This window comes from Haemaphysalis longicornis, unplaced genomic scaffold (genome assembly GCF_048455015.1).
Source record: "Haemaphysalis longicornis isolate Haplotype H1 unplaced genomic scaffold, Haemaphysalis longicornis Haplotype H1 scaffold_7, whole genome shotgun sequence".
Classification (NCBI taxonomy): domain Eukaryota; kingdom Metazoa; phylum Arthropoda; class Arachnida; order Ixodida; family Ixodidae; genus Haemaphysalis; species Haemaphysalis longicornis.
The window spans coordinates 94,380,424-94,404,464 of NW_027526422.1; the positions used below are offsets into that span (position 1 = coordinate 94,380,424).

Here is a 24,041-nt window from a genome sequence, read left to right on the forward strand (position 1 = left end):
GTGGATCCAGTTATATTTTTCAGCAGGAAAGCTGGGGAGGAATCTATAATAACAGAGTGATAGTTAGTTGATATTCCGTCTTGCTCGCCAACTGGAGGTTGGGGTGGCTTTGCGCTGTCCGGGGGACTTCTCGTGCTCACTAGCGACATTACTGCTTTCTTTGCAAATTGTAACTAACACGCGCCTACGCGCGAGCAAGTGTTCTACGCAAGCTGAACACGTTGAATCGAAACCGAAAGTCACTAATAATGGCCAACACGAGCCAGTTCAAAGACAAGCCAAGAATTGCCAATAACACCTGCGAACCGCATGGATCGGAGCGGCTGCAACGCAACTTATTTCACGTGCACCGAAGTCAACTGTGCAATGTTAATTTTGCTACTACGCGTTGGCTTATTGTTGCAGTAGAACGTTTATATCTTACAGAAATTGGACTATGCCATCCTAATGCTGTCCGCCTTGATTCAACGGCTCAATCCTTGGAGGAAGCGCAGTCCTCGACTACCACTCGTACTGCTGCCTTCTTGTCGGCCCGGCTTTGATATGGGTGATTTGCAACAAAACAATCCGTTTGAGAGGTACCCGGGCGTGGAACAGTTGCTGCTGTCGGAGCTCCAGTCTGCCGGCGTAAGTTGCCCTTCGAAACAACGCGCGTCGCGCACCGATTGCAGCAGGGCATTCTCGTGCCACCGAGGTAAAACGGGTTAAAACGCGCACGCACGCACGCACACGCACGCGCGCGCGCGCGCTAATTTGAAGGTTCCCATTTTAAAATCTACAGTTCATGCAAAACACTGGTGTAAGTAGCGCAGTATGATTACGCGAGATAAACATCGCAGAATTATTATTGCTTATGCACTGATTGAACTGCCTACAAGCTACCCTATGGTATCTATTGCGCCAGAACGAAACAGATCAAGCAACCAAGCATGTTACTTGGTTTGCTGATCTCTCGATTTTTAAAGTTAAATTTTGTTCAATTTGAAAGAACTAGCCTGTGGTAATTAACTCCATTCTGCACGCGACAGATGTTTATTTAACCGAAAAAACAAAATAGTTTTTTGAAACACTTTCAGACTTCCCGTTGGATCGGTGTGATATTGGCCGGAGTGTCATGATGTGGGCCAGCATGAGCAACAGTTTTTAGTGTTTTAACTGCACGTCGGCATTCAAGCGATACGATCGAACGGATCTAGAGGTCAGGGGAGTAGCCACTGGGGTGTTTCGGTGTCAGAACACCCTCCTGAAATTTTCTCAACACCGCATCCGTCTCTCCCTCCTTCCGTTTGACCCTTTTTTTCCCTTATAATATTTACATACTGAATTGATGTGACTGAAATTTTGTTGGTGCGCAAAATCTCTTTCTTTTTGTTCTTTTTTACCAAAGGCATATGACGCCTCCCAGAAAATATTCCTCGCTATGCCACTGCTAGAGGCCACACCACAATTGCACAAAGTTGTATCACAGAGAAATCGCTGAAATGATTGGCGTCTTGCCACTGCTTTGTATGTTTTCTTTAATTGTCTCGGTTATTTGTTTGATGTTTGCGACAAAATTAGTGTCATTGTTAAACGCAAGCTTTTTAATAAACCAAACTTGTATTTTGTCTTCATGACCCCTTTAACCTGTGAAATATTTTACTTCAGTCATCGTCAACAGTCTTTTTTTCAGCTCGCAAATGCACGTCGTTAATGAAGTCTTACTAGACCATCGATGCAGAAAGCCGGCTGTCATGCCTCAAGTCCTGGCTGAGTCTGCCTCCGCAGTACACAACAGTGAGGGTCAACACACGCATCACGAGCGCAGAGAGTGCCAAGGCTTCTGTTCAGCATCACCTGGACGAGGTAATCTACGTGCCTGAATGCAAACCTTCCATATTTGCGTATGTGAAGTGCTTGCGCTGTGTGAATTGATGAAATGCTTGTAGTATCAGAGACAATGTTTGGTGTGTTATCATGCTGTACCAATCTTTTTATTGAACCGGAGGAGGGATTTATAGAATGAATACCAGTACCATATGCAAAGTCATCGAGCATATTATACACTCCCAGATCATTAACTACCTCGAAAAACATAACCTTATTTTTCGGCATCAGCACGGTTTCCGTAAAGGCTTTTCATGTGACACCCAACTAGCTGGCTTTATTCACGAATTATATTCATCTGTAGATGCTGGAATTAAAGTCGACGCAATTTCCTTAGACTTTTCAAGAGCATTTGATCATGTTCCTCACCATTGACTTACTCACAAGCTTACGCTACTGAACATCCACCCTGCTGTTATAACATGGATAAAAGACTTTATTTCTAACAGGATGCAATTTACATCAGTTAACAATCACAACTCATCTCTAGTCCCCATAACATCTGGTGTCCCCCAGGGAAGTGTACTCGGGCCCTTGCTTTTTCTAGTTTATATTAGTGATCTACCAGACTGCGTTAAATCTAACATCAGACTATTTGCGGATGACTGCGTATTATACCGTAAAATTCAATCTAACCATGACCACGACATTCTTCAATCTGACCTTAATTCTATAAACACGTGGTGCTCAACCTGGCTAATGCCTCTAAACCTTGCTAAAACAAAACTTGTGTCCTTTACTAATCACAACTCCCAAAATTCAGCATCCTACATATTAAACGACAGCCTCCTGGACAGAACTTCCACCTATAAATACCTTGGCGTACATCTAACCAGTAGCTTCACATGGAATAATCACATTAACCATATTCTCACGTCTCCTAACCGTTCGCTTGGTTTCATCAAACGTAACCTCAGACATGCTCCCGCGCGTTTACAAAAGTTGGCATATATTACACTAATACGCCCTAAACTAGAGTACGCGGCCGCCATTTGGAACCCTCATCAGGCATATCTAATAAATGACTTACTAAACCGTGCTGTCGGCTTCATCTTTTATGATTACTCACCCTATACCAGCGTAACCACATTAAAAATCATGCTGAACTCTAAGCCTTATCGCATCGTCGCAACATATCTCGCTTAACATTATTTCATAAACTGTACTACCACGTATCCCTTTGTAACGAATTTATCTGTGAACCCACAGTGATTTTTCCGCATCGAGATCATTCATGCAAAATCAAACGCATTACATGTCGTACCGTTGCTTTTGCCAAATCATTTGTTCCTCGTACCACAGTATACTGGAATAATCTACCATCAAACGTTGTTACTGAACCGAATACCATGAAATTTACTAATACTTTGAGCAAAAATATCAATATATAATATGTATCATTTCAGTGCCTCCTTTCACTCAGTTCTTGCGTTGTCAAATGATGTGTGCTAATATTACATGTGGTTATAATCTGTGTAGTTTGTTCTAGTTACTGTACCAATAACTGTTCATATTGTTCTACCAAATTTTTCCTATTTGTTTACACTCTACGATGTAAATTATTGTTGCCATTTTTTAGCTCTTGTGTTTATTTTGTTCTTGTTGTGGTTTTTGTGACACCTGTGTAACCCCCCTACCCTGTGTAATACCCTCCCCAGAGGGCCTTTAGGGTTTTTTTTAAATGAAAAATAAAATTCCATCTCTGTACCTTGATCTCTAAACAACTGGCAGTGTGACCCATGACGGTGGCAGGTAGGTAGTGTTGTTGAATCTGGAAGTCAGGTGACAAGTATAGTTCTGCCAATCAACAGAAAGTGATGACGATGCGATCAAGTATTAAGGAAATGTGGTGGCAAGGAAGGAATTAGGGTATCGCAAGGATAGGAGCAGCTGGAAGTGAATGGGTGAGACCCTTCATCATGTAGTCGTTACAAAATGGGCTGATGGTGATTATTATTATTACAAAATCATGCAGATCCTCTTGTAACAGTGGGGGCCCCCCGTGTAAGCTAGCTGTTAGGTGCACAAAGCTGCGGAAGTGACTATTTTCTTCTCTGGCTTCTCCAGAGCTATGGCGAGTCAGCACCGCAGGTCATCTGTCACCCCTCCATTCCGGACCTTCTGGTGCTGTTGGGTCGGCGGAACGTCGTTCAGCTTAAGCCGGCCTCGCCGGAAGTCGTCGTTCGGAGGGACTGCGCTGAAGCTGTTCTCAGGGGAGCTCACGTCTACATCCCTGGCGTCATGGGCGCTCCAAAAGGTGCTGTGCAAGAATGACCTCGCCTATAGATGGTATTCACTGAAAAGTTTAGCGGACGATTTCTTCACTTGGAAGCGCCGAAAACAGCCATGTCTGTGCCTGCACATGCGCCTTGAGCTTGCATCTCGCAGACAAAAAAAAAAGGCCTGGTGTCCGTTGTCCGCACCGTTACTGCCCGATTCTCGACCATGGCGGCAACTGATATGAATACGCGCAGGGACATTGTGTGGCCATGCTCTACTTGCCCTTGAAAACTCTGCATCACCACTGGAAAATAAAGCCGCGGTCACGAAAGAAAGCGCCCATGACGCACAAAATGCCTAGTTGCCTGTGACCACAGGTATCGGTACAAGTGCACCCTCACCTTGCCCATGGCAGATTTGCTAGTTCGACTGCATTGATTACAACACAAGGCGGACTAGAAAGAACACATACACTTTATGATTGAAATAAAATGGTAGCGTATTAGTGAGTGCTTTGTTAGCTGTGAGACAAGTGACATATATCGGCAAGTGTCTGACCGACAAGGCGCTCGCCCGGAGCTGAGCAATTTGTGGCCGATACAAAATATGGCAGCTGGCAGTCAGCTGATCAATGCCGACAGCCTCAATCGTGCCTTGCGACAGGTAGGCTGTAGTACGCTGTGTTAAACAATACATACTTGATGTTGAGGTAATGCTTTTTATCTTGGCAGGACACAATACTGCTGCTGCTGCTGCCTGCACAGATACTGCTGCACAACAGCATGAAAAGGGAACGCAGAGGAACAAGAAAGCAGGCAGAGCTCTCATCGAAGCATTGTTTCCTTCACATTCATAGAATTCCAATGCCTAGAGACTGTGTGGGCATTGGAATTCAACTTGGTCAACATTATATGCCATAAGAGAAGTGGACAGGCTATATCGTAGTCAAAAGTAATTGGGAAACTAATGAGTAATTTTTATGAAATTACTGGCCTGAGGTAATTTATTACATTACTATATTACGAACACTCAAAAGTAATTCATTACATTACTCATTACAGCAAAAAGTAATTTAATTACTGTAATTTTATTACTGCCAAGTCTGACACGTGCCCTGGCAATCAGCTGATCTGTGCTGATGACTCCACTCGTGCCTTGCGACAGGTAGGCTGTAGGACGCTGCGTTAAACAGTACTTGAAATCGCGGTAATGCTTTTTAGCTCGGTGGGACACAGTACTGCTGCTACTTCTGCCTGCACAAATGCTGCTGCACAACAGTGCTACTATGGTGCTTTGCAGCCTCTGAGCCACGACCAACTTGTACTCGCTTGTAAGGAAGTTGAGGTTAAATTGCAGCACAAGGCTGTCACACCGATGAACGGAACAGCTACTCTCTTCATTCTGAACAACAGCGCAAAAAAAGACGTGGATGAAGGGAACGAACAGGATGAGTGCTTACATGTGGGGGAAGGGGTACGAGGAAGAGTATTCAGTTTGAATGCTTTGGTCTCTCTCTTTTTCTGTTGCAGACATTTATATTCCACACGCATCCCGCGAATAAACGAGTTGTGGGTCAGCGCTCGCCCTGTCCGTTCCCTTCATCTACGGGTTTTTTCACGCTGTTGTTCAGATTGATGCCATACCAACACGCCCAGCTCACCACTTTGTTACAGCCACTCTCTTTGCATCCAACCCTAATGCAGCACACCCATGAGTCGCGGCCGCCTGTGCTGCTAACAGTCCGTGCATACGACGTTGCCTTAGCTACAGGGATGCGCAGGCACAGTTATGGCGGTGCACACACATTGTTGCTGGAATGTGCTGCACACCAGTGAATACATCCTATACGTATTAGCCAATTTTCCAATTGATGAAGCACTGCCAGTGCCGAGCATGGTACATTTGTTGGGCAGGCCCGTCGGTGTGCTGAACAGACCAGTGGTCCTTAACCATACATGTTCCATGGTCTCTTTGTAGACTGACATAGAGGACGCTGTAGGAGATGCGATAAAGACATTCACACCTGACATATTCAACCTCTCTCGCACTTAAAGGGGCACTAAAGCGGAAAAGCAAATTTGCCTGCATGGGTAGATTAGAGCGTTGTGAATACAGTTGGCCCTCGTTGACACATTAAAAAAAAAAACGCGACGTGGAAATGTGCTGTCCAGGAAAACGTACTATCTGGAAGAAAAGGTGCTACGGGGAATTTTTAGTGTTCACAATTGAGAGCGTAGTAACCGGGAGATCATACGAACCGAGAACGTATCAACGGAGTTCTACTGCCTACATACCATTAGCAGCGGCAGCAGTTGCTTATTAACGCAGAAAATGCCAAAAGCGTCAAAACAGGTGTCGGCGCCCTTTTTCCTGCACTGCACTTTGTGACATCACAAACCGCGATCGTATGCTGAAACGGGATTGGTGGAGCTTGCCGGAGCATTTTTCAAAACACTCGCAGAGGCAGAAGGGGCGTGCAAATGGGGCACAAATGTATGCAGGAACTTTTTATAGTCACGCACCTTTTATAAGACAAACCACAGCAAGCACTCATCATAAAATATGATGCCACATCCCAGGTGGTAGGCTGTGTCTCAGTTTTGATTTCACTGAAATGTTTTGCTTTGTGTGCAAGCGCAGTCAAAAGTGACAACCTAAACGTGACAACCTACCGCACCTACTGACCACCAGCGCATGTATACTTGACACAGACAGCGGCGAAAGCATATGTTATTAGTGCGATTGACCAGAAACGAGATGGCTCTAAAATAACGTATTTTCAACTCCTGCTACCAGGTGGAGGTACGTCCCGGGCAAATTCCAGAAAAGCTTCACCGAGGTCACTCTTCACCACCAATAAAAGCGCAGCCTAGTGGCTGGGTTTGCTGTGCGCCGTCACACCAAGATGCCATCATATGAACCCTTCCTGATTGGCTGTGGCAAAATTATAAGCCAATCAGGACAGGCTTCCAGGAAAACGGAGATGATCAAGTATTAGCGGGCCTGGCTCACTCCGCCCCCTTCTTGACATGCTCAGAAATGTCCTGAAAAAAATTGAAGGAAATTGGCAGGCAGAGAAAAAAGCCAGCTCTAATTATTTCTTTCTCGGCAAACAAGGCATCATTGGCTGTCGAACTAAAACTGACAAGGCTACGGTATACGCAGTCTTTCAAGTGACACAAAGAGTTACTCAGCCTTTAGGATCCGCCTAAATTTTATCGCTCAGCAACACTCTTTAAGAGTGAAGGTTTTTTCACAAATGCTGGATAACTGCGTGCCTTGCTGGTGGAGTTAAACAGTAAGAAAAAGACAGGTTAGGGGGTTTGTGCTGTACAATAAGGGGTTTGAAGCACCACTGGGAGAGACCACTGATAGATACCAACTTTTATTCACTACCGCTGGTTTTATGTACGCCAAAAATTCCTTGGCCACTCGTTCAGTGGCATCCAGGATTACAGGTCAACCTTTTGCATTTTTGGTGGGGCTGCACTCTAAGGAAAGGACATGAGGATAGGGGATTTGTACCGTACAATAAGGGGTTCACAAACGACTGGTATAGACCACTGGTATAGACCAACATGTGTACTTTCTTTAGTGAGTCCACTGTTGTGGTCTATGATGGCGATTTCTTGACGACTCGTTCATTGGCATGCAGGATTACAAGTGGGTCAGGAGGTGGCAGTCTACGGTGACCTTGATGGCCGTTGTTTAAAGGGCCGAACTCGACCGTACCGTGGGCGTCGCACCTTTATCGGCAATGGGACCATGGTTGTCTCTAGGGCAGACATCTTCAAGGGCCAAATGTCACAGTAAGTACCACCAAATTCCTCAAGTGATTATATTCAATGTCAATTAAATTTTATTGCATTAAATCATGCATATTTACAGCTGGGTTGTAGTACAGAAGAAGGTCCCAAGGCTGAAGCCGTATGCAGGACTCCACTGATGGTACACAAAATAAATAATGCAAGTGACATTCGGCAACGAAAAACATTTACGGAGCCATAGAGCGTAACAGAACCGTATACAAAGAAACATGAACTTCACTGAACCATAGACTCAGCGACGATATGCGACAGGTTTCAAGGTCAAGTGAAATGTAACCAGCGAGATACAGCCATAAAACTGAAACAACTTATCATGCTCAAAGGAAAGTTTACACTTCAAGTGGGTCATTCCTAAGTACAGTTTTAAACGTGTAGTAATAATTTGTTTTTATACTGGTAGATAAGTAATTTCAAAATGATATACAGTAGAACCTCATTACAGAAGACACTGTTACCAGGGATACTTGGTTCTTAGAGACACTTTGTTATAAGAGACATTTCAATGAAAACAATTTAGTTGGTTTCCGTGTGTTCACCATGTTAGCAACATCACATATAAGAGACCTTGGTTATAAGAGGCATGTTTTCTGGGTTCCTTTAGTGTCTGTTGTAACGAGATATTACCGTAGCAACCTCAGAAGGGCTTTATGTAATTTAAAAAGTGTTGGTATTGACTTGCGTGAACACTATCATTCTTAGTTGCCCACAAGTCAAGCAGTCCACGTGATCTAGCACAGTAATTACGGCTACAGAGAAAGAATAATAATGGTCTCTTCGGTTAAACACTAAAATGTAGTGCAAACAAAACTGCACCAGAGTTGAGAAGAAAAAATTAATGGCCAGTGTGTGATCTTCTGCAGGAGCAAACAAAACAAAACAAAGTTGTTTGGGTTTCTTTAAATACTAATGCTGGTGCAGAGTTGATTTTTAAGTAACATTACATACCCTTTGAACAGTCCCGTGTTTTTTCCTCCTCTTGTTCGAGCCTCAGATTGTTTGGTTGCTGCACAATTTCGCACTAAAAAACCTGAGGAGGTTAAAAGCACCCTGCAGAGGGCACACTCCCCAGACCCAGACACAGGTTGGGCTCTAAAAGTACCTAACTGTAGAATAAAGGACAGCTGTGCCAGTGCTGTGTTTATGAAGTGTACTTATATGAATTCCTTTTGTAGGGAAATCAGTAAGGACAGAGATTCTCGTGGCAGGTGCACTCACATACATGCACAGATACAGGTTCATATCTGTCAATCCATTTTTCACAGTGATGGGGAACAAGTTGAGGAAGGCAATCTTCATTCTGCCCCTGTCGCTAGGGCGAGTGGGCACGTACTCTGAAGGAATTCAAAGTGCTGGGGGAAAACAAGGACCGAAAACGTGAGCAAATGTGTGCCTCTCTGTGTTTCCTTCTCTGGCTTTTCCACAGCACTTTAAAACCCTGCAAAATTCTGCTCTTTGTTGTTTTTGTTTTTCTCGTTAATGAAAAGTCAGACTGCCCGCAGTTGTCATTAAAACGGGCAAGACCACCACCTAATTTATGTTGTCCCGTCCTTGCCTTAGTAAGGAGTTAGCTTAAACTATTTATGTACCCATTTCTAAGCATAGAGAGCATTGTTTGTCGTCAAACAAAACCTGGAACAGCTACGACAAGTGCAGTTTTTCGGTTGAGACGCGAGGTTGTTTGGCCCTTAGGCTTTCCTAGCCAAGTGCTAGTGCCGTATCTTCATGCGTATAACCCGCCCCTGCATATAATCCGCACCCTTACTTGCAGCCCGCCGGAAAAGAAAAAAAAAAATCCTCGCGTATAGCCCGCACATTTGATACAGGAAAGGTTGCACCAAAGCTACTTCTCAAGCAAAACATCACATACTATGCAGACAGAAAAAAACGTATACTTAGCAAGTAGAATATAGAATACACTGACTGCAAGGCGAAAGTCACAGTTCACTAATAAAATTCGGTTGTTAGAGTGCACTCATCGTCGTTTTTTCTTCCTTGTCCTTGTATATTTTGTGCAGTCGCTGCCATGGAAGGCTTAGGCAGTGTTACTGCGCAGGAGCTTCACAGCAGAATGCGCTTTGCTGTGAAGCTGCACTAAATGAAAAACCCCGGGTATTATCCGCACCCCTTCTTTGCCACTCAAATTTTCGCATTTATGGTGCGGGTTATATGTGCGAAAATACGGTGCATTTCGAAGAGCATTAACCTAAGTTGCATTTCTCCAGGAGTCTTCTACAACCCTTCAATTGGTGTGGAGCCTGCTTTCTTTAAGTGGCACCGTTAATCTGTCTCCTCGATCTTGTTTTTCACGCCCTCAGCAGGAACCCCGGCTTCTGTGCACGGGGTAGCACCAGAAATGTGTGGAACTTTGGAGTGGCACATTAAAGGGGGGGACACTAGCCTTGAGAACCACAAATTTCCCAAATATTCAATTTTCTTTGTTAATTCTATTTCCAGTCATCAAGCCCCAGAGAATGTACATGCAAAATTGTACAGCTTTTGCACTCTGAAGCTCTTCAAATGACCATTTTTTTTTCTTGCGTTTCTAAACATCTTGTCTTATTTTCTCAGAGCAAATATTTTTTCTGTGGGGTCAACTGTCACAATATCAAAAGATATGCTTGTCATATTTTCATAATTTTTCGTGCACTTGAAAGCTTATGGATTAGGTAGGGCAGTATCAAAGCTAAAATTACTGCTACAGTATAGTTACACCCTATTTCTTTCTAGAGCATAAGAGGATGCAGGCTAGTTGATTTTTTAATTGCTAGATCTATAAAAATGTGGCCAGGAAGAAATGGCATGACAGGTTACGCAACTTCAAACTTTGAGCACCTGGGCAAATAGTGACCACAGATTTGTGCTCAGGGTGGTAGAATACACTGTGCATGTAAATCACAAGTGCATAGACTAAAGCATAACCAATATGTCCCTAAGACGAAATCGATGGTTGGATGGCGGGCGGTGTGCCCAGTGTCAGTATATAGGAGATGAAGCATGGGTCACTGACCAAGTCCAAAGTAAAAATGGTGTTTCAGGGGTGCTATAGCCCCCTTGTTGTCTGAAAAATGCAACTGTAGCGCTCCCCAAAACATTGCTTTTGACTTGGTCAGTGACCTGTGCTTCATCGTTTATGTCCTTAAAGGGACACTGAAGTGATTTGTAAACTTGTGCAAATTGTAGTCTGGAATCCCAAGACCATGCTTGACCACACTGGGGGCATTTGCACAGCTTTATTTAGTAGACAAACAAATTCGAAAGTGCTGTCCTCCTCTCTTAATCCTCCTTGCCAGTTTCTTATGACGTTTTGTGTGACACTTACTTTAGCGGGCTTGGCTTGACTGCACGGATTGCCGACCCTCCGACAGCGTCGGTCGCATTGCCGACGGCGGGTTGTCGTAATTCGTTCTTTGAGTTGAAACTAAGCCACGACATGGTTTGTGCCCAGAAGGTTGTGCCTTTAGTTCGAAGTTTGTTGACTGTATCAAGCTTAGTAAAGTTTATGAGGGGAAAGTAGCTCCACACAAGTGCACATGCGACGCTTTGCTGACTTTGCTTCGCCGGACCTGTAAGCTGCATATGCCTGTGCGACAGGTACATTAGCGGAAAATCTAAGGCCAATTAAAGGCGGGAGAAGAGTCAGTGAAGTTCATATAGGCAATGAGGAATTAAAATCAACCAAAGCCTTTATTGTAAAGTGTAAAACCATGGTACAGGAAGCCCTTCTTGCGCAGGGTTAACTAGCACAGCAGTCAGCAGCACGACCACACATCTGCAATTGCTTTCCCTGCCCAAGGAACGGATTCACTAGAGATATGATATTCGTGCGGATTTGGGGGACGCTTACTGCACAAATGTTATTCATGAAATACTCATCTAAGCTACTGGGAATGCTGAAACTAAAAAAGAATACAAAGCCCATGTGATATGTAAATCATATTTGTTCGCTCTGCCAGTCCTGGGGTGATGTCCGAGCAGTCTGAAGCATTGGGTGTAGTGCGTTGCAATGAGCAAGTTCGAACTCATGAGTGGATGTGTTTCTTTTTATTTTTTGAAGTTGGTTTCCCTTTATGTAGGCAATATTTTCCGTACTGTATTCACCATTGTGCGCTGCAACCTTCATTGCTTCACGAGCGAGTTGGCAGACCGCGTGCGTACCGACATTGACGCGCTGGTGAGTTCCCATTGGTGTAGTGTTAACGTAAGCACCGACAGCTTGTGGGCGCAGTGCAGATTTAGCTGACTGTCAGCCTAGCACAAATACACTTCCTATGACACAGGTGCAAACCGGGCAAGCTTAAAAGGTAAGGGTGCAGAACCTTGCAGTTGAGCATCTCCGATGATGCTAAGGGTATTCAGCCCCTGCGTGCATCTCGGCTAGTGAAGGGTACAATTCTAAGTGGTGCTGGCCGGCTTATTTGACCCATTCACAGTCTGCAACAAGGCAGAAGTGCGGTATGCCGATTCCTGAGATATCGGTAATGTCCAGCCAACTTGCGATGCTGAGTATGTTGTTTCGCAGAACCAAAACCGAAACTGGTTTGAACTCCAACATTGGACATCGTCCAATCACATCAAATACGAATACACGTCACTGCTGTTAGTTGTTGCGGCCGTCTCAGATGTCGCGTGGTATTTTTCTTCTTTCAGGCTTTATAAATTAAACACTGCTTTATTGACCGAATAAACGATGAAAGGTGTGTTTATTTAGGACAGTCTACGCAATGCAAAGAAGAACAGAAGTTTGACGAACTCCTTCAGTGTCCCTTTAAGGCCAGTGTCCCCTCTTTATTGCAGAGGATGTGCGGTGCGCATGACAGACCCCCTGTCAGGGTGCCCTCCCCTGGGAGGCCTGGAGCCCTCCCAGCTCTTCCTGCAGAACCTCCCCTCTGCCTTGTGCGGGCACGTGCTGGCGCCCAGACCTGGGGAGGCCGTGCTGGACATGTGTGCGGCACCTGGCGGCAAGACAACGCACCTTGCCACGCTCATGGATGACACGGTGTGTGGGTTCTCCATCTGAGTGTGTGTTGCTAAGCCTTTTGGTGTTGGCAAGTGTTGACTGATAGCTAGACTGTGGGAAAGAATTCAACGCCCAGTACTTCCAGGTTTTATGACAAGGCAGGCTATGGGGTAACCCAGATGTACAATATTTTCGTGCGTATAACCCGCCCTGCACCCCCACTTTCAGCCCACTGGAAAAAAAAGAAAAAGAAGCCTCGTGTATTGCCCGCACATTTGATACTAGAAAGGCTTCACCAAAGCTGCTGCTCAAGCAGCACATGACATACTATGTACACAGAAAAAAAACGTATATTTAGAAAGTAGAATACATAAATACACTGACTGCAAGGCGAAAGTCACAATTCACTCATAAAATTCAGTTGTCAGAGCGCGCTCATCCTTGTTTTTTTTGTTTTTTTTTTGCGTGTCGTATGTTTTGTGCGCTTGGTGCCATGGAAGGTTTAGTCTAGTCAGTGTTACTGCATAGGAGCTTCACGGCAGAACGTGCATTGCAGTGAAACTGCACTAAAGGAAAAAAACCCATGTTTTATTCGCTCCACCACATTGTGAAATTTTTGCATTTTTGGTGCGGGTTATACGCGCAAAAATACGGTAAGTGCTCAAGATGGTGGCAGTGCAGGGTGCACTGTTGTGATACGTCTGGTATTCGCAGTGTGGAAAGAGCCATTTGGAAAGAAGCGGTTCCCTCGGTGTATTGCAACCATTGTGAAAGCACAGCTACAAGTGTAAATGGTAGGGTGACATTGTTTTGATTTTTCAGAGTGACCACCAATTACTAGGCCGCGCACTGTGGTCACGTGTGCTGAATAATAGCAAGCTGAATCATGCATCACGACTTTTTTTCTACTCGTATTTCACATGTTGGCAGTGGATGTAACGAAGCAGTTGCAACTAGAGATGCAAGAGGTTAAAAAAAAATTGGGGGGAAAAACAGGCTCTTCTTCCTTGATTTTCTTTTTTAACCAGGATAAAATAAAAAAAAGACGAACATACAGCTTTCTTAAGGAATTTCATTGTGATACGACGCCTTTCAATGCGCTTGAAAAGTTTGAGAACTTGTAATTGAGAGTATTGTTTTCGTCACTTTCTTTTTTTTTTATCTCATTTACCTATATTATGTGAGGGCTTGCTGGAAGGGGGGGGGGTAGTGTAGAAGACCATGCCGAATGAAAAGCAGCAGTAAGGCACAGCCCCCAAAGTCGCGCAGTCATGAGATCTATGCACAAATTATAGTTTTTACTTAATACATGCTCAAACTCACTCGCCCACTTTACTTTCTTTCACATAAAGGCCGTGGAAGCAGGTGAGCCTTTGCGAGACTATTCTGCAAGGGGTTGGGGAAGTGCTTTTTGAATCAATGCCTTGACGCGAAATCACGCACAGATTTTGAGACCGGTAGCTGTGCTGGGACTTTTGAGATGCACCACATAACAATTATACAGTCAAACCTCGATATATCGAACACGGGTATATCGAATTATTGCCATATCGAACACTTTCGGTATCACACGGAAAATCACATGCATTTTTAATTTTTTATTTCGAACTGGGACGGACATGAAATGGGTATATCGAACTCCTCCACCCCAGACTGCCCAGACCGCTCGCGCTGTGTTGGCAGGCGGCGAGCTATCCCGCAGTACCCTCGAGGATAGCGGTGGCACGATGGGCTTTCCCGACTGCTGCGCATCAGTTGCACCGAAGCAGAATTGGACGGTGCAAAAGAAGAATGCGAGCTTGAAGAAACCTGGGGCCAGATGGAGTGCTTTGTTTGTGCTGAGCCACGAAGCATATGCATTGATGACTTTGTTGGCGGTGACGACAGCACCGGAACGAAGGCGGAGTTGACGGATGTGGAGATCCTAGCGGAGGTTACTACTGAGCACACAAACGAAGACGCTGCCGAGGTTGTACCCGCAAGCGCTGATAGTGCCCCGCTCCCGGCTTCGACCGAGGCTTCAGCGGTTTTGGCCCTACCGCACCGCTACTGCAGCGCTGTAGAAGGCACTGGCCTGTCACTTGTGGAACGTTTGGACTACGTTGAGGAAGTCGTGTACAACACGCCAGGCTACCCTGCTGCAGTACTTTAAAGCCAAAAGAATAAATACTTTGAAGCACCAAGTGAGTATTTACTGCACAGTTCGTTCATTTATTGATTTGTACCAGTTTATGATGCGTTTTTTATGTGATTTTATATATCAAATTCTGGTTATATCGAACTATTTCGCGGGCACCGCGCTGTTCGATATATCAAGGTTTCACTGTATTCTTTTTAGGGTTAACAAAAAAAAATTCCTCGAGCACTGAACTCTGCTTACATGATTTGAAGACAAAAGCCAGTGATTATCTCTACTGCTGCAAAAATTCCTCGAGCACTGAACTCTGCTTACATGATTTGAAGACAAAAGCCAGTGATTATCTCTACTGCTGCATTGTGTTTGCGTCGTCTATTTCTTTGCATTCATTTCTTCGTCTTTTGACGTGAAATACTCCAGCGGGTAGGCTGCCCGACGGATAGACTAGCCGCAAGAGCTCTCATGCGGCAGCCTCCCCACAGTGAGAGCTCTCCTGATGTGCACCTGCTCTATGCGTGTGCCGTCAGGTTCACCTTTCGGGGCTTGCATCCTGTTCCCTTCTGGCGCAGTACCGGGTTAGCTCAGTATTACCGCATATGGCTGCAGCTCCGGCGACCCGGGTTTGAATCCCATTTGAACCCAAATGTGTTTTTATTTGTATTTTGTGTATTTTCTATTTAAAGCGGCCACAGTTTTACTTCTGTTTTGGTTGGTGCCAACAACTACGGTCACTTTTTGCGTCTGATGAGACATCCGAGGCTTTCGCATTAATTAATGTATCGGGTTCTTTGCACCTTTGTGCGCAATTGTCTTTCTTCCATTTTTTTTAATTTTCTCTAAGAAAAAGCATGAAAGAAACCTATTTTTCTCACGCCCCTCAAAATTTCATGAAATCCTATATCTCTGGTTTAAACTAGACATTGGAGACTAGATGGCCATAATCGTGTGTATGGGACAAGAGCTACGAGTCGTTGAACGAGTGTCGCTTTCTTGTCAAAATCCACCCACGTTTCAGTACTGTTTGCATTGTAAATTGATATTGTGGGATAAATAAGTACAGTCAAACCCTGCAGTAACGAAACTGCGGGGAAAGCCCAAAAATTCGCTTGTGCGGGAATTTCGTTGCCACGACAACGAACATAAACGACCGAAAAATCGGCCACAAGCCAAAAATTTATTTCCAAAAGTCGGTTTTATGACATTGCGAGCAGTGATGTTTCACACTGAGGAGAAAAATTCCCATTTGGAGGTTCAGAAATTCCCTATTTTTAGCATTTTTTCTCCGCAGGTTTGTCAAGAATTCCCTGCAAAATTTCCTTCGTTTTCTTTTGGCAGCTAATAGGTCTTACGTGGTTTCCTGTTCGGTTTTGGGTGTCAGCCAGCGCCACCTGTGTCTTGTTTAGGTAGCGTTCCGGGCGCAGACGCCGATCAGAGAATCAGAGTTTCAGCGTGAACGGAATTCTACAACATCTTCCGCGCAACAGTGTTTGACTATGCATTTCATGTTTTGTACCAAAAAACGCTCACTTTGCATATAAAGTTCCAAGTTAATTAAGACTGCTGGATGAAAAAGAACAAAACATGTTGGGAAATTGAGATAATTTTAACTCAGCATGGGGCTGCTGGCACCATTTCTCGTTGACAGCACGCAGACTAAGGCGCACCCGAAATGCTTTTTTGTAGGGGTGTGCGAATATCAATTTTTTAATTTCGAAGCGAATTCGAATAATAAAAACAAAGTTCGAATCGAATCAATATTTTTCGAATATATTTCGAATACGAATACTTATTGTTTTTTGTAAAATTAAAATTTTCACCATCTAGAGACACAAAAACTGCAACTTTATTGCACAACAAATCATACAAAGTAAAATTAGAAATTACACAATACCATTGCACTTAACACGTTAAGGTCGGCACTCACTTAAATGTTAACATGGAGAAAGGTTAACTGCTCGACATGTTCGGGGAGCAGTTACAACCTCCGGCTCGTCACGAGTCCACCAGATACCGAAAGCAGCCGCTCACTTGAGACACTATTGGCTGGCATGCCCGAGCCCGTGCACATTTCCGCGCGCTGATACAGTTAAATCTCGATGATACTAATCTTGCGAGACCGGGAAAAATATTCGTATCATCCGAAATTCGTATGAACCAATTCACAGACAAAATATTTAGCGCTGAAAAAAGTTTTCGTTTATTTCTTCTCTTACTTTCGCGTGAAGAAATTCATGATTTTTTCTGTTTTTTTTAACCCCCATGTCGCAAAGCAGTCCTTTCCAGAGCACGTAAAGCTTCGCGCTCGTCTCCTCACTCGCTGTGCCCAAGCTCGCTACACGCCGCAACAGTCAAGCGTGAACCGCATGGTGCTTTTTTGCACGCGATTAGATCGCCCCGGCTCTGCGAGCGCTGTATTTTCACGCCCGCATCGACGATTTCCCGCCCGCGGTAGCGCCTACCTCGGTCAGAAAATGACACACGACGCGCGCGGCAGAATGGAGGAGCCTGACTACTTGCGATGAGATCGAGACAGCCGGCTTGGCTCCGCCGGAGATGGTTAGGCTTAGCACCCCGGCAAATATTTTACGGGCGCTTTCTAGCGGCGCGGATGATGTTTTATAGTACCGTTTTCGCATGCATTATCAGCTCCTTTACCACACAAGGAACTTCGTGTCTCCCTTGAGCCGCATTCTAAAGAGCGGTGAGAAACGGTCGCTCGAGCGCCCGCGCCACTTCGTGGCTGGAGCCGACGCCATGTTGACGCAGCCGGCCGCGCCGCGCGCAGCGTGGGGGTGGGGGTGGTTTCCCGGCGGTGCCAGCACGCGTTGGACGTGGGCAGAGCGTTTTTGCAAGCAGAAAACAACAACACCGATACAGTCTGCGAAAGCACGTACCGTTCGCCGTGTATATGCTTCGCCACATTGCTGCTGAAACACGCTCTAATTTTTTTTTTCTTTCGTTTTGGGTGGTTCGAATATTTCGAACCATAAAAGTGTCGTTCGAATCGAATCGAATACCAAAAAATTCGAATCGCATATTCGAAGTTTCGAATATTCGCACACCCCTACTTTTTTGTATATTGCACAGGAATACATGCAAACAGGCTTCAGCCTTTCAGCCGCGGCTGCTTCATGCATTACTAGCTCGTTGTCATGGGGTACTCGTTCCTCTGTGCTCCCTCCTGTTTTATTAACAGGATTGAGAGCAGTCTTTGATGCTCGTGGCTTGTGGGAACACGAGTGCGGATATTTTAACAAGAAACCGAAGACTTTTTGAGGGATCCTTTTAAAAGAAAACAAAGTGATAAATGATGCGAGATCCGGTTTACAGACATTATTTTTCCTTTTGTCTCCACATCTCCTAAAATTCCCTGCATGGAACATCACTTTGCGAGCCTTGCCTTCCCACAACTTCGCAGCTCAGCTCTCACTCTACAAGAAGTGGTTATTTGCTAGTTGTCGTGTGTGCCTGAAAATGATGGTGTCATGTCAAACACATCCAAAACATCCCGCAGGTTCACCATCTCTGCATGTTTTTTCTCCTTGGCCCTTGGCACCAAGTATGTCCGCGCATGCAAGCGAAGTGAAGCTTCTTCCGTGAATGATGAACTTTGCCATACAGCGGCACCTCCTCGTTCCAATGCTGTTCACAAATCTAAGTGAGCACAGCTTTGTTAACGTCCAGAAAGGCCACAGCCGCCACCATTTTGTTTGGCGTACGTGCGCAATTGGCATGCTTGCTTTTCCAAATGGTAGGTCAGGCTGCAGGCGGCTCCAAACTCGTCGGCGCTATCCTCCCTTCCTAAGTAAAACTGTAGACTGGGTTAGTTGGTAATCCATAGTGATCAAAGAATCAGTTGGAAGTGAGCGCTCGTCCTTGTGTATTCTTTCTGTCCTGTGTGTTTCTGCTGCACTACATTTTATTACCTCCCTTCCTCCACTTGGGCCACTGGCTTGGCCGATGATGGCTGCCTTATCTTGCAGTGATAAAAACTGCCAATTTCGGGCTGTCAGAGTCATCTTACTGAGAGCAAACGTGCCAATCAGTGCACACACAAACAAACCCACGCGCTCTGCTCAGCGGTAGCAGGCTAGCGTAGCCCAAGCCAAAGCCGTGTCGTGAGTCGCCAAATGTCGCCCCCTGGTGGTATCGCTGTGAGGCTGCCTCCGCGGCCGCCTGCTGCACGTTTTTTTTTTTTTTTTTTGTAAACAAATATAGCAGTGGCCATGAAAGCGTGCTGTGGTAAAAGTTTACGCATTTTGAGTCCGAAAAACTGCATTTGAGCACTTTCAGACACTGTTAACCTCCAATGGGTAGGTAAAATATTGACCGGATTTGCAGCGAATTTCGTTAATCTGGGATCGCATCCCGAAAACATTTTGTTGCCGCGAGATATGAAATACATGGGCGTCTATGGACGCTTGCCGGGGATCCGAAAATATTTCGTTGCGGCGGGAATTTCGTACTCGTGGGATTTCGTTATCGCGGGGTTCAACTGTACATTATCCTAGGGTGAGAAACTTTACAGACTGGAGGAAAAGCAGCTACTGAAAACGGCGGTATAAAAAAAATTAAAAAATCAACTTTTCACATTTGTTTCGGCTTTAGAGACCTGTGTGCCCCCCCCCTTGGCTCATTAAAGGGGTTCAAAAGCACTGTCAACCAATGCCATGGCACACATATGGTCCCACATGATGCAGTTTGAATCTATCTCTCTCGAGTGATAAACATTTGGTCACTGCGATCGGCTAATGCAGCTATCAATCTTGTACAGGTGGCTCACCTTCTGTAAGTTGCTTCTTTCCTCAGTGGGGAAATGGGAACCCTATACTTAACAGTCCTTCTGCATTCCTGAGCCTGCCTCTGCTGTCCTTTCCAGGGCCTTGTGGTCGCTCTGGACAGGTCCGAGAACCGCATTTCTAAAGTTCGAGCCAACTGTGAGCGGTGGGGCATCTCTTGCGTTCGCACATTTGCACAGGACGCCAATGAGTATGACTCGCTCTTGAATGAAGGTGAGTGGCATTGTGGCACTCATCGTGTCCCACTGCGGGCGTACAAGCAGCCAGTGGCCTTCGTACATGCTCTGCAATTCAAGTAGCAACCACTGTCAAACCCTTTTAATTCGTGCTTCTTTGAAGGTGCCATAAAGATAAAATAGAATGTTGTTTAGTTTAAAAGAACTAGCACTTGGTAACTTACTTAGCTTTGTTCCAGCCACAATGGATGTTTTTTAACCCCCCAAAAAATGTAAAAAAATATTGAAAAATTCAAATTGACCGCTGCAAAAAAACGAAGTTGTTTGAAATAGATAGATTGGCATCTCCAGAAAATGAATATGCCACTCCCTGGGGCAGTACCTTGAAAGTAATAGCGTAAATAATCAAAAAGTGAAGCTATCAGTTGCCCAGCAGAGATGACGTAAAGGGCAACTGAGCGGATGTGCAAGGAGTCACGTGACGAACAACAGAACGAAAACCGTGCACACAAGCTCTCAAAGAAACACGTAAAAAGCTTTCTTTACACCTTTACTTTCATAAGTCCTATACAGTTATAAATGTGCGGGTATAATTCAAGGGGCGCCAAGCTGTCAAGCAAGCTGTCAAGCTGCGGCGCCAGTGGCGGTTGCAATGGTTATTGCAGATTCGGCGTAATCACATGCCTGTTATCTCCTTGTTTACATCATGGCGGCAACTATCATGTCGGCCTTCCACTGTTCCGCCCTTCTGTGGACAGTTATTTGTGTCTGATAGAACGAGTGTTTTGCTTCGTCACGAAGCACTGTCTTCTCAAATGAAGTTTTGCACCCAGGCCAGTGGCCGAAGCTGTGTGTCTGTGTTGTGATCGTGTTAGCTTCGCGATAAAATGCACAGCGAGCTGCCGCTGTTGGACTGTGCTTACTATGTTGGAATTATCACTAGTGACGATTCAACCCGAACAGGGTATGTAGAGTGTGCGTGATTTCTTTTTAAACCTTCTTGGCTTGCGTTGGAGTGAAGTGACTTGTTAAAGCATCTTTGCCGCTGAATAAATGCTGAGAGGGCTCCGGGACAGTTGAACTTTCGCCTGAGCTGATCTTGCTATTTGCCATCAGTGTGCCTTTAACGTGAGCAGGAGTGATGCAATATGGACCAGCATTAAAAACTTAGTTATCAGTTCCTTAATCGCACATATACATTCTAGTGATATGATTAAATGGAACTAGGGGCCCCCTACTATCGCCCAGTCATGTTTCTTGGCGGGGTCTTAGGTTGGCGGCCGCCAGTCGTGCAAGCAAAGTTCTGTAACGTCATGGAGGCTTCGCTGAAAAGGGGCTGGAGAATCTCGATTATTATATAATAAAATATCTTGATTATTTATTTGATGTTCTCAATAAAATTGCTATCATTGGTGTCGAGACAGACCTGTCTTTTCAATGAACTAAACTTGTATTTTATCTTCATGGCCCTTTTAATTTCAGTGAATTCCGCAGTTTGGACACGATGAGAAATTTAGGGGTGCCCACCCTTGCTACTGCTCAGTGCTTCCGCAGCGGCCACTTTGGCTAATGTGACACTTTCCACACAATAATGAGATCCTGTAAACCACAGCTATTTTCCATTTGACGAGACGCATGGCTGAAGCAGCTGAATGCGAAACAACAAGATCCCACTATCGTGTGGAAAATGTTATGCCAGCCGAATTGGCCGCTGCACAAGTGTGAGATGGCGGGACCACTGGGCGGCAGCAAGAGAGGGAAAGCTTTGAAGCGCTGTCCATTATGAAAAAGCAGATGCTTGCATTAGCACACCTCCACTGGCACTCTTGTATGAAGGCTTTATTATCTGTTCAGGAGTAGGGTAGCACAAAATGTACAAGTTTTGCACACTATGATAATTTTTTGTAGTGGGAATGCATCTTTAGGAATTTTCATGAAACCCACCCAGTTATAGGATGACCCACTTAGAACAGATCAGTGCAGTGGCAGCAGACTCCCGATGGAAACAATGCATACAGTACCCCAGTGTTGTGATGCAGGAGTACATGGCTCCGCTGCATACGATGCTCACACACCTGGGAATCGTGTGGGGATCACGAAACTGGCATCCTCCCCACCCTTCTCACTGCTTTGCTTGTTTTCTCACTCTATGCTTATTTTTTCCGACACACTCTCTTCGCTTACCCTCCCCCTCCCTTCGTTTTTTTCCTGTGTCAATCTCTTTGATGCTGCTCACCATGTTGTCTTTTTGTTTCTCCATCACTTCTAATTTTTTTTGCCTCCTTTGAACGTTTCTTGTTCCGCTGCCAGCTGGTTTGCTTCGTTGCCGCCCCCCCACCCCCCTCCCACTTACTACTTCTCCTAAGCTTATCTCAGGGTACTTCCCCAACGGCACCCATTTTCGCTTGTTTTCTCTGTTATTTCGTAATTGATGGAGAGTGTATGAGATTGATTTCTATTTATTCTGGTTGCACACCATGCTTAAAAGTGATCGCCACTGATGCTTGGGGATGAGACCAAAATAACTGAAGAGGCCGAAAGAAATGTGGGAGCTACCCCCAGCTCTTGCACCTGCAGTCACTGCTTTTGCTTTTGCAAATACATAACGGTTGTGAGTTTCCCTGCTCCAGGCTTGCAGGGGGCCATGACATATTCACATTTCTCTAACACTCTTGCCATGCTTGGTCCTATCGGTCCTCTTCTCAAGCTTATATCACAGCATGGCGTATGGCTGGTGGGCTAGTGCAGATTGGATTCATAGCGTGCAAAATGTGAAAGTAATTTCTTTCTTTTGGGATTGGGATTTAGGTTAACTGCTTGTACACATCGCGCGAGCCACAATTTAAGGTTAGTGTTCGCAGATTAGGCAAGGGCGCAAATTGTGTGGTATTTATGGCAGTTTGAATAAGTTCCAGCAAACATGTCATGCCAGACCATGTGGTAAGGCAGTCTATTTACTTACCCCTTGACCACATGGCACTCCATTCATACGCCGGTTTGGTGCAGTTCCAAAAAAGTTGGATGACCATGATTCCAGTGTATGTTTGCCTGTTCCTTTAATAAAATTCCATTGAAGTTTAGTGTCACCCAGTGTATTTTCTTTTTGTCCTTGTTGCGGTTATGCCAATGACCATGTGTTATTACACTTGTAACGAATTATCGCAGGGAAATCAATTTTCATTTGGGTCGGTGGTTAGTTTCGCATAGTCTGCGCTGTTGTAGCCATAGCGTTTCATACTAAAATATATACTAGAAAGAAATCTGGCACTAGTGTCTGGGCAAGTCATGCTTCAGTGAATTGGCCGTCATGTACCTGGTAGGAATGTTCCACTTGTCCTAGGTACGGGTCAAGAATGCGCTGAAAAGTTGTCTGGGGCCGCTAAAAAGAGCCTGTGGCCGCTAAAAAGAAAAAACACAACACACACAATGTTATTGTTGAAGGTTACTTAAAGTTGTTTTATCAATGAAATAGTGGAGCTCAGAAAAATTTGTTGGTCAGGACTTACTTAATAGCTTCATGCAAATAAAACAAAAAATAAATATCATCCTTTTGCATTGATTTTCGCTTCAGGAGCAAAAAGAAGCCATGTGCTTAGCGAAGCCAAGTAGGAGAGGAACGTTGTTCGCAGTGCCTATTCTGTGGACCAGTCCACAGGATAGTGTTCAGCTTTATTCTGTGGACCAGTCCACAGGATAGTGTTCAGCTTTATTCTGTGGACCAGACCACAGAATAATGTTCAGCTTTATCCTGTGGACCATTTGAGGCGGCGCTTGGCGGTGCTGTTCGGCGCGGTCGTGTCGTGCAACATTTTTTTTTTTAGATACTTATTTCAGTTTCGTAACTGCGCCTTCCAGGGCGGGCGCTCCGGTCGCGTGTTGCGCGGTGTCGGCGGCAGCGTTAACGGTGTGCGCCGGTCCGCTGAGCTCTAAGTTGCGGTGTGTAGTGCATGCGTGTCTGCTCTACAAGTTTCTTCTTTTCGCGTGCGAGAACCTTGCTTCTTCAGCGCGCGGTTGTGCGGCCAACTTAACTTAGCGTTTTCTGCGTGGTTTGTCCACAGG

General features: G+C 45.1%; 1 protein-coding gene across 1 annotated transcript in view; it reads left to right on the plus strand.

The window, feature by feature from the left end:
- The first annotated feature begins 285 nt into the window (after positions 1–285).
- Positions 286–24,041, plus strand: part of LOC144146113 (tRNA (cytosine(72)-C(5))-methyltransferase NSUN6) — a 30,039-nt gene continuing 6,283 nt past the window's right edge. The window contains exons 1-6 of the mRNA XM_077678061.1: positions 286–627; positions 1,708–1,845; positions 3,934–4,123; positions 7,742–7,895; positions 12,708–12,909; positions 19,887–20,019. Coding sequence (XP_077534187.1) covers positions 448–627; positions 1,708–1,845; positions 3,934–4,123; positions 7,742–7,895; positions 12,708–12,909; positions 19,887–20,019 — 997 coding nt within the window. The 5' untranslated portion in view covers positions 286–447. The remainder of the gene's footprint in view (positions 628–1,707; positions 1,846–3,933; positions 4,124–7,741; positions 7,896–12,707; positions 12,910–19,886; positions 20,020–24,041) is intronic.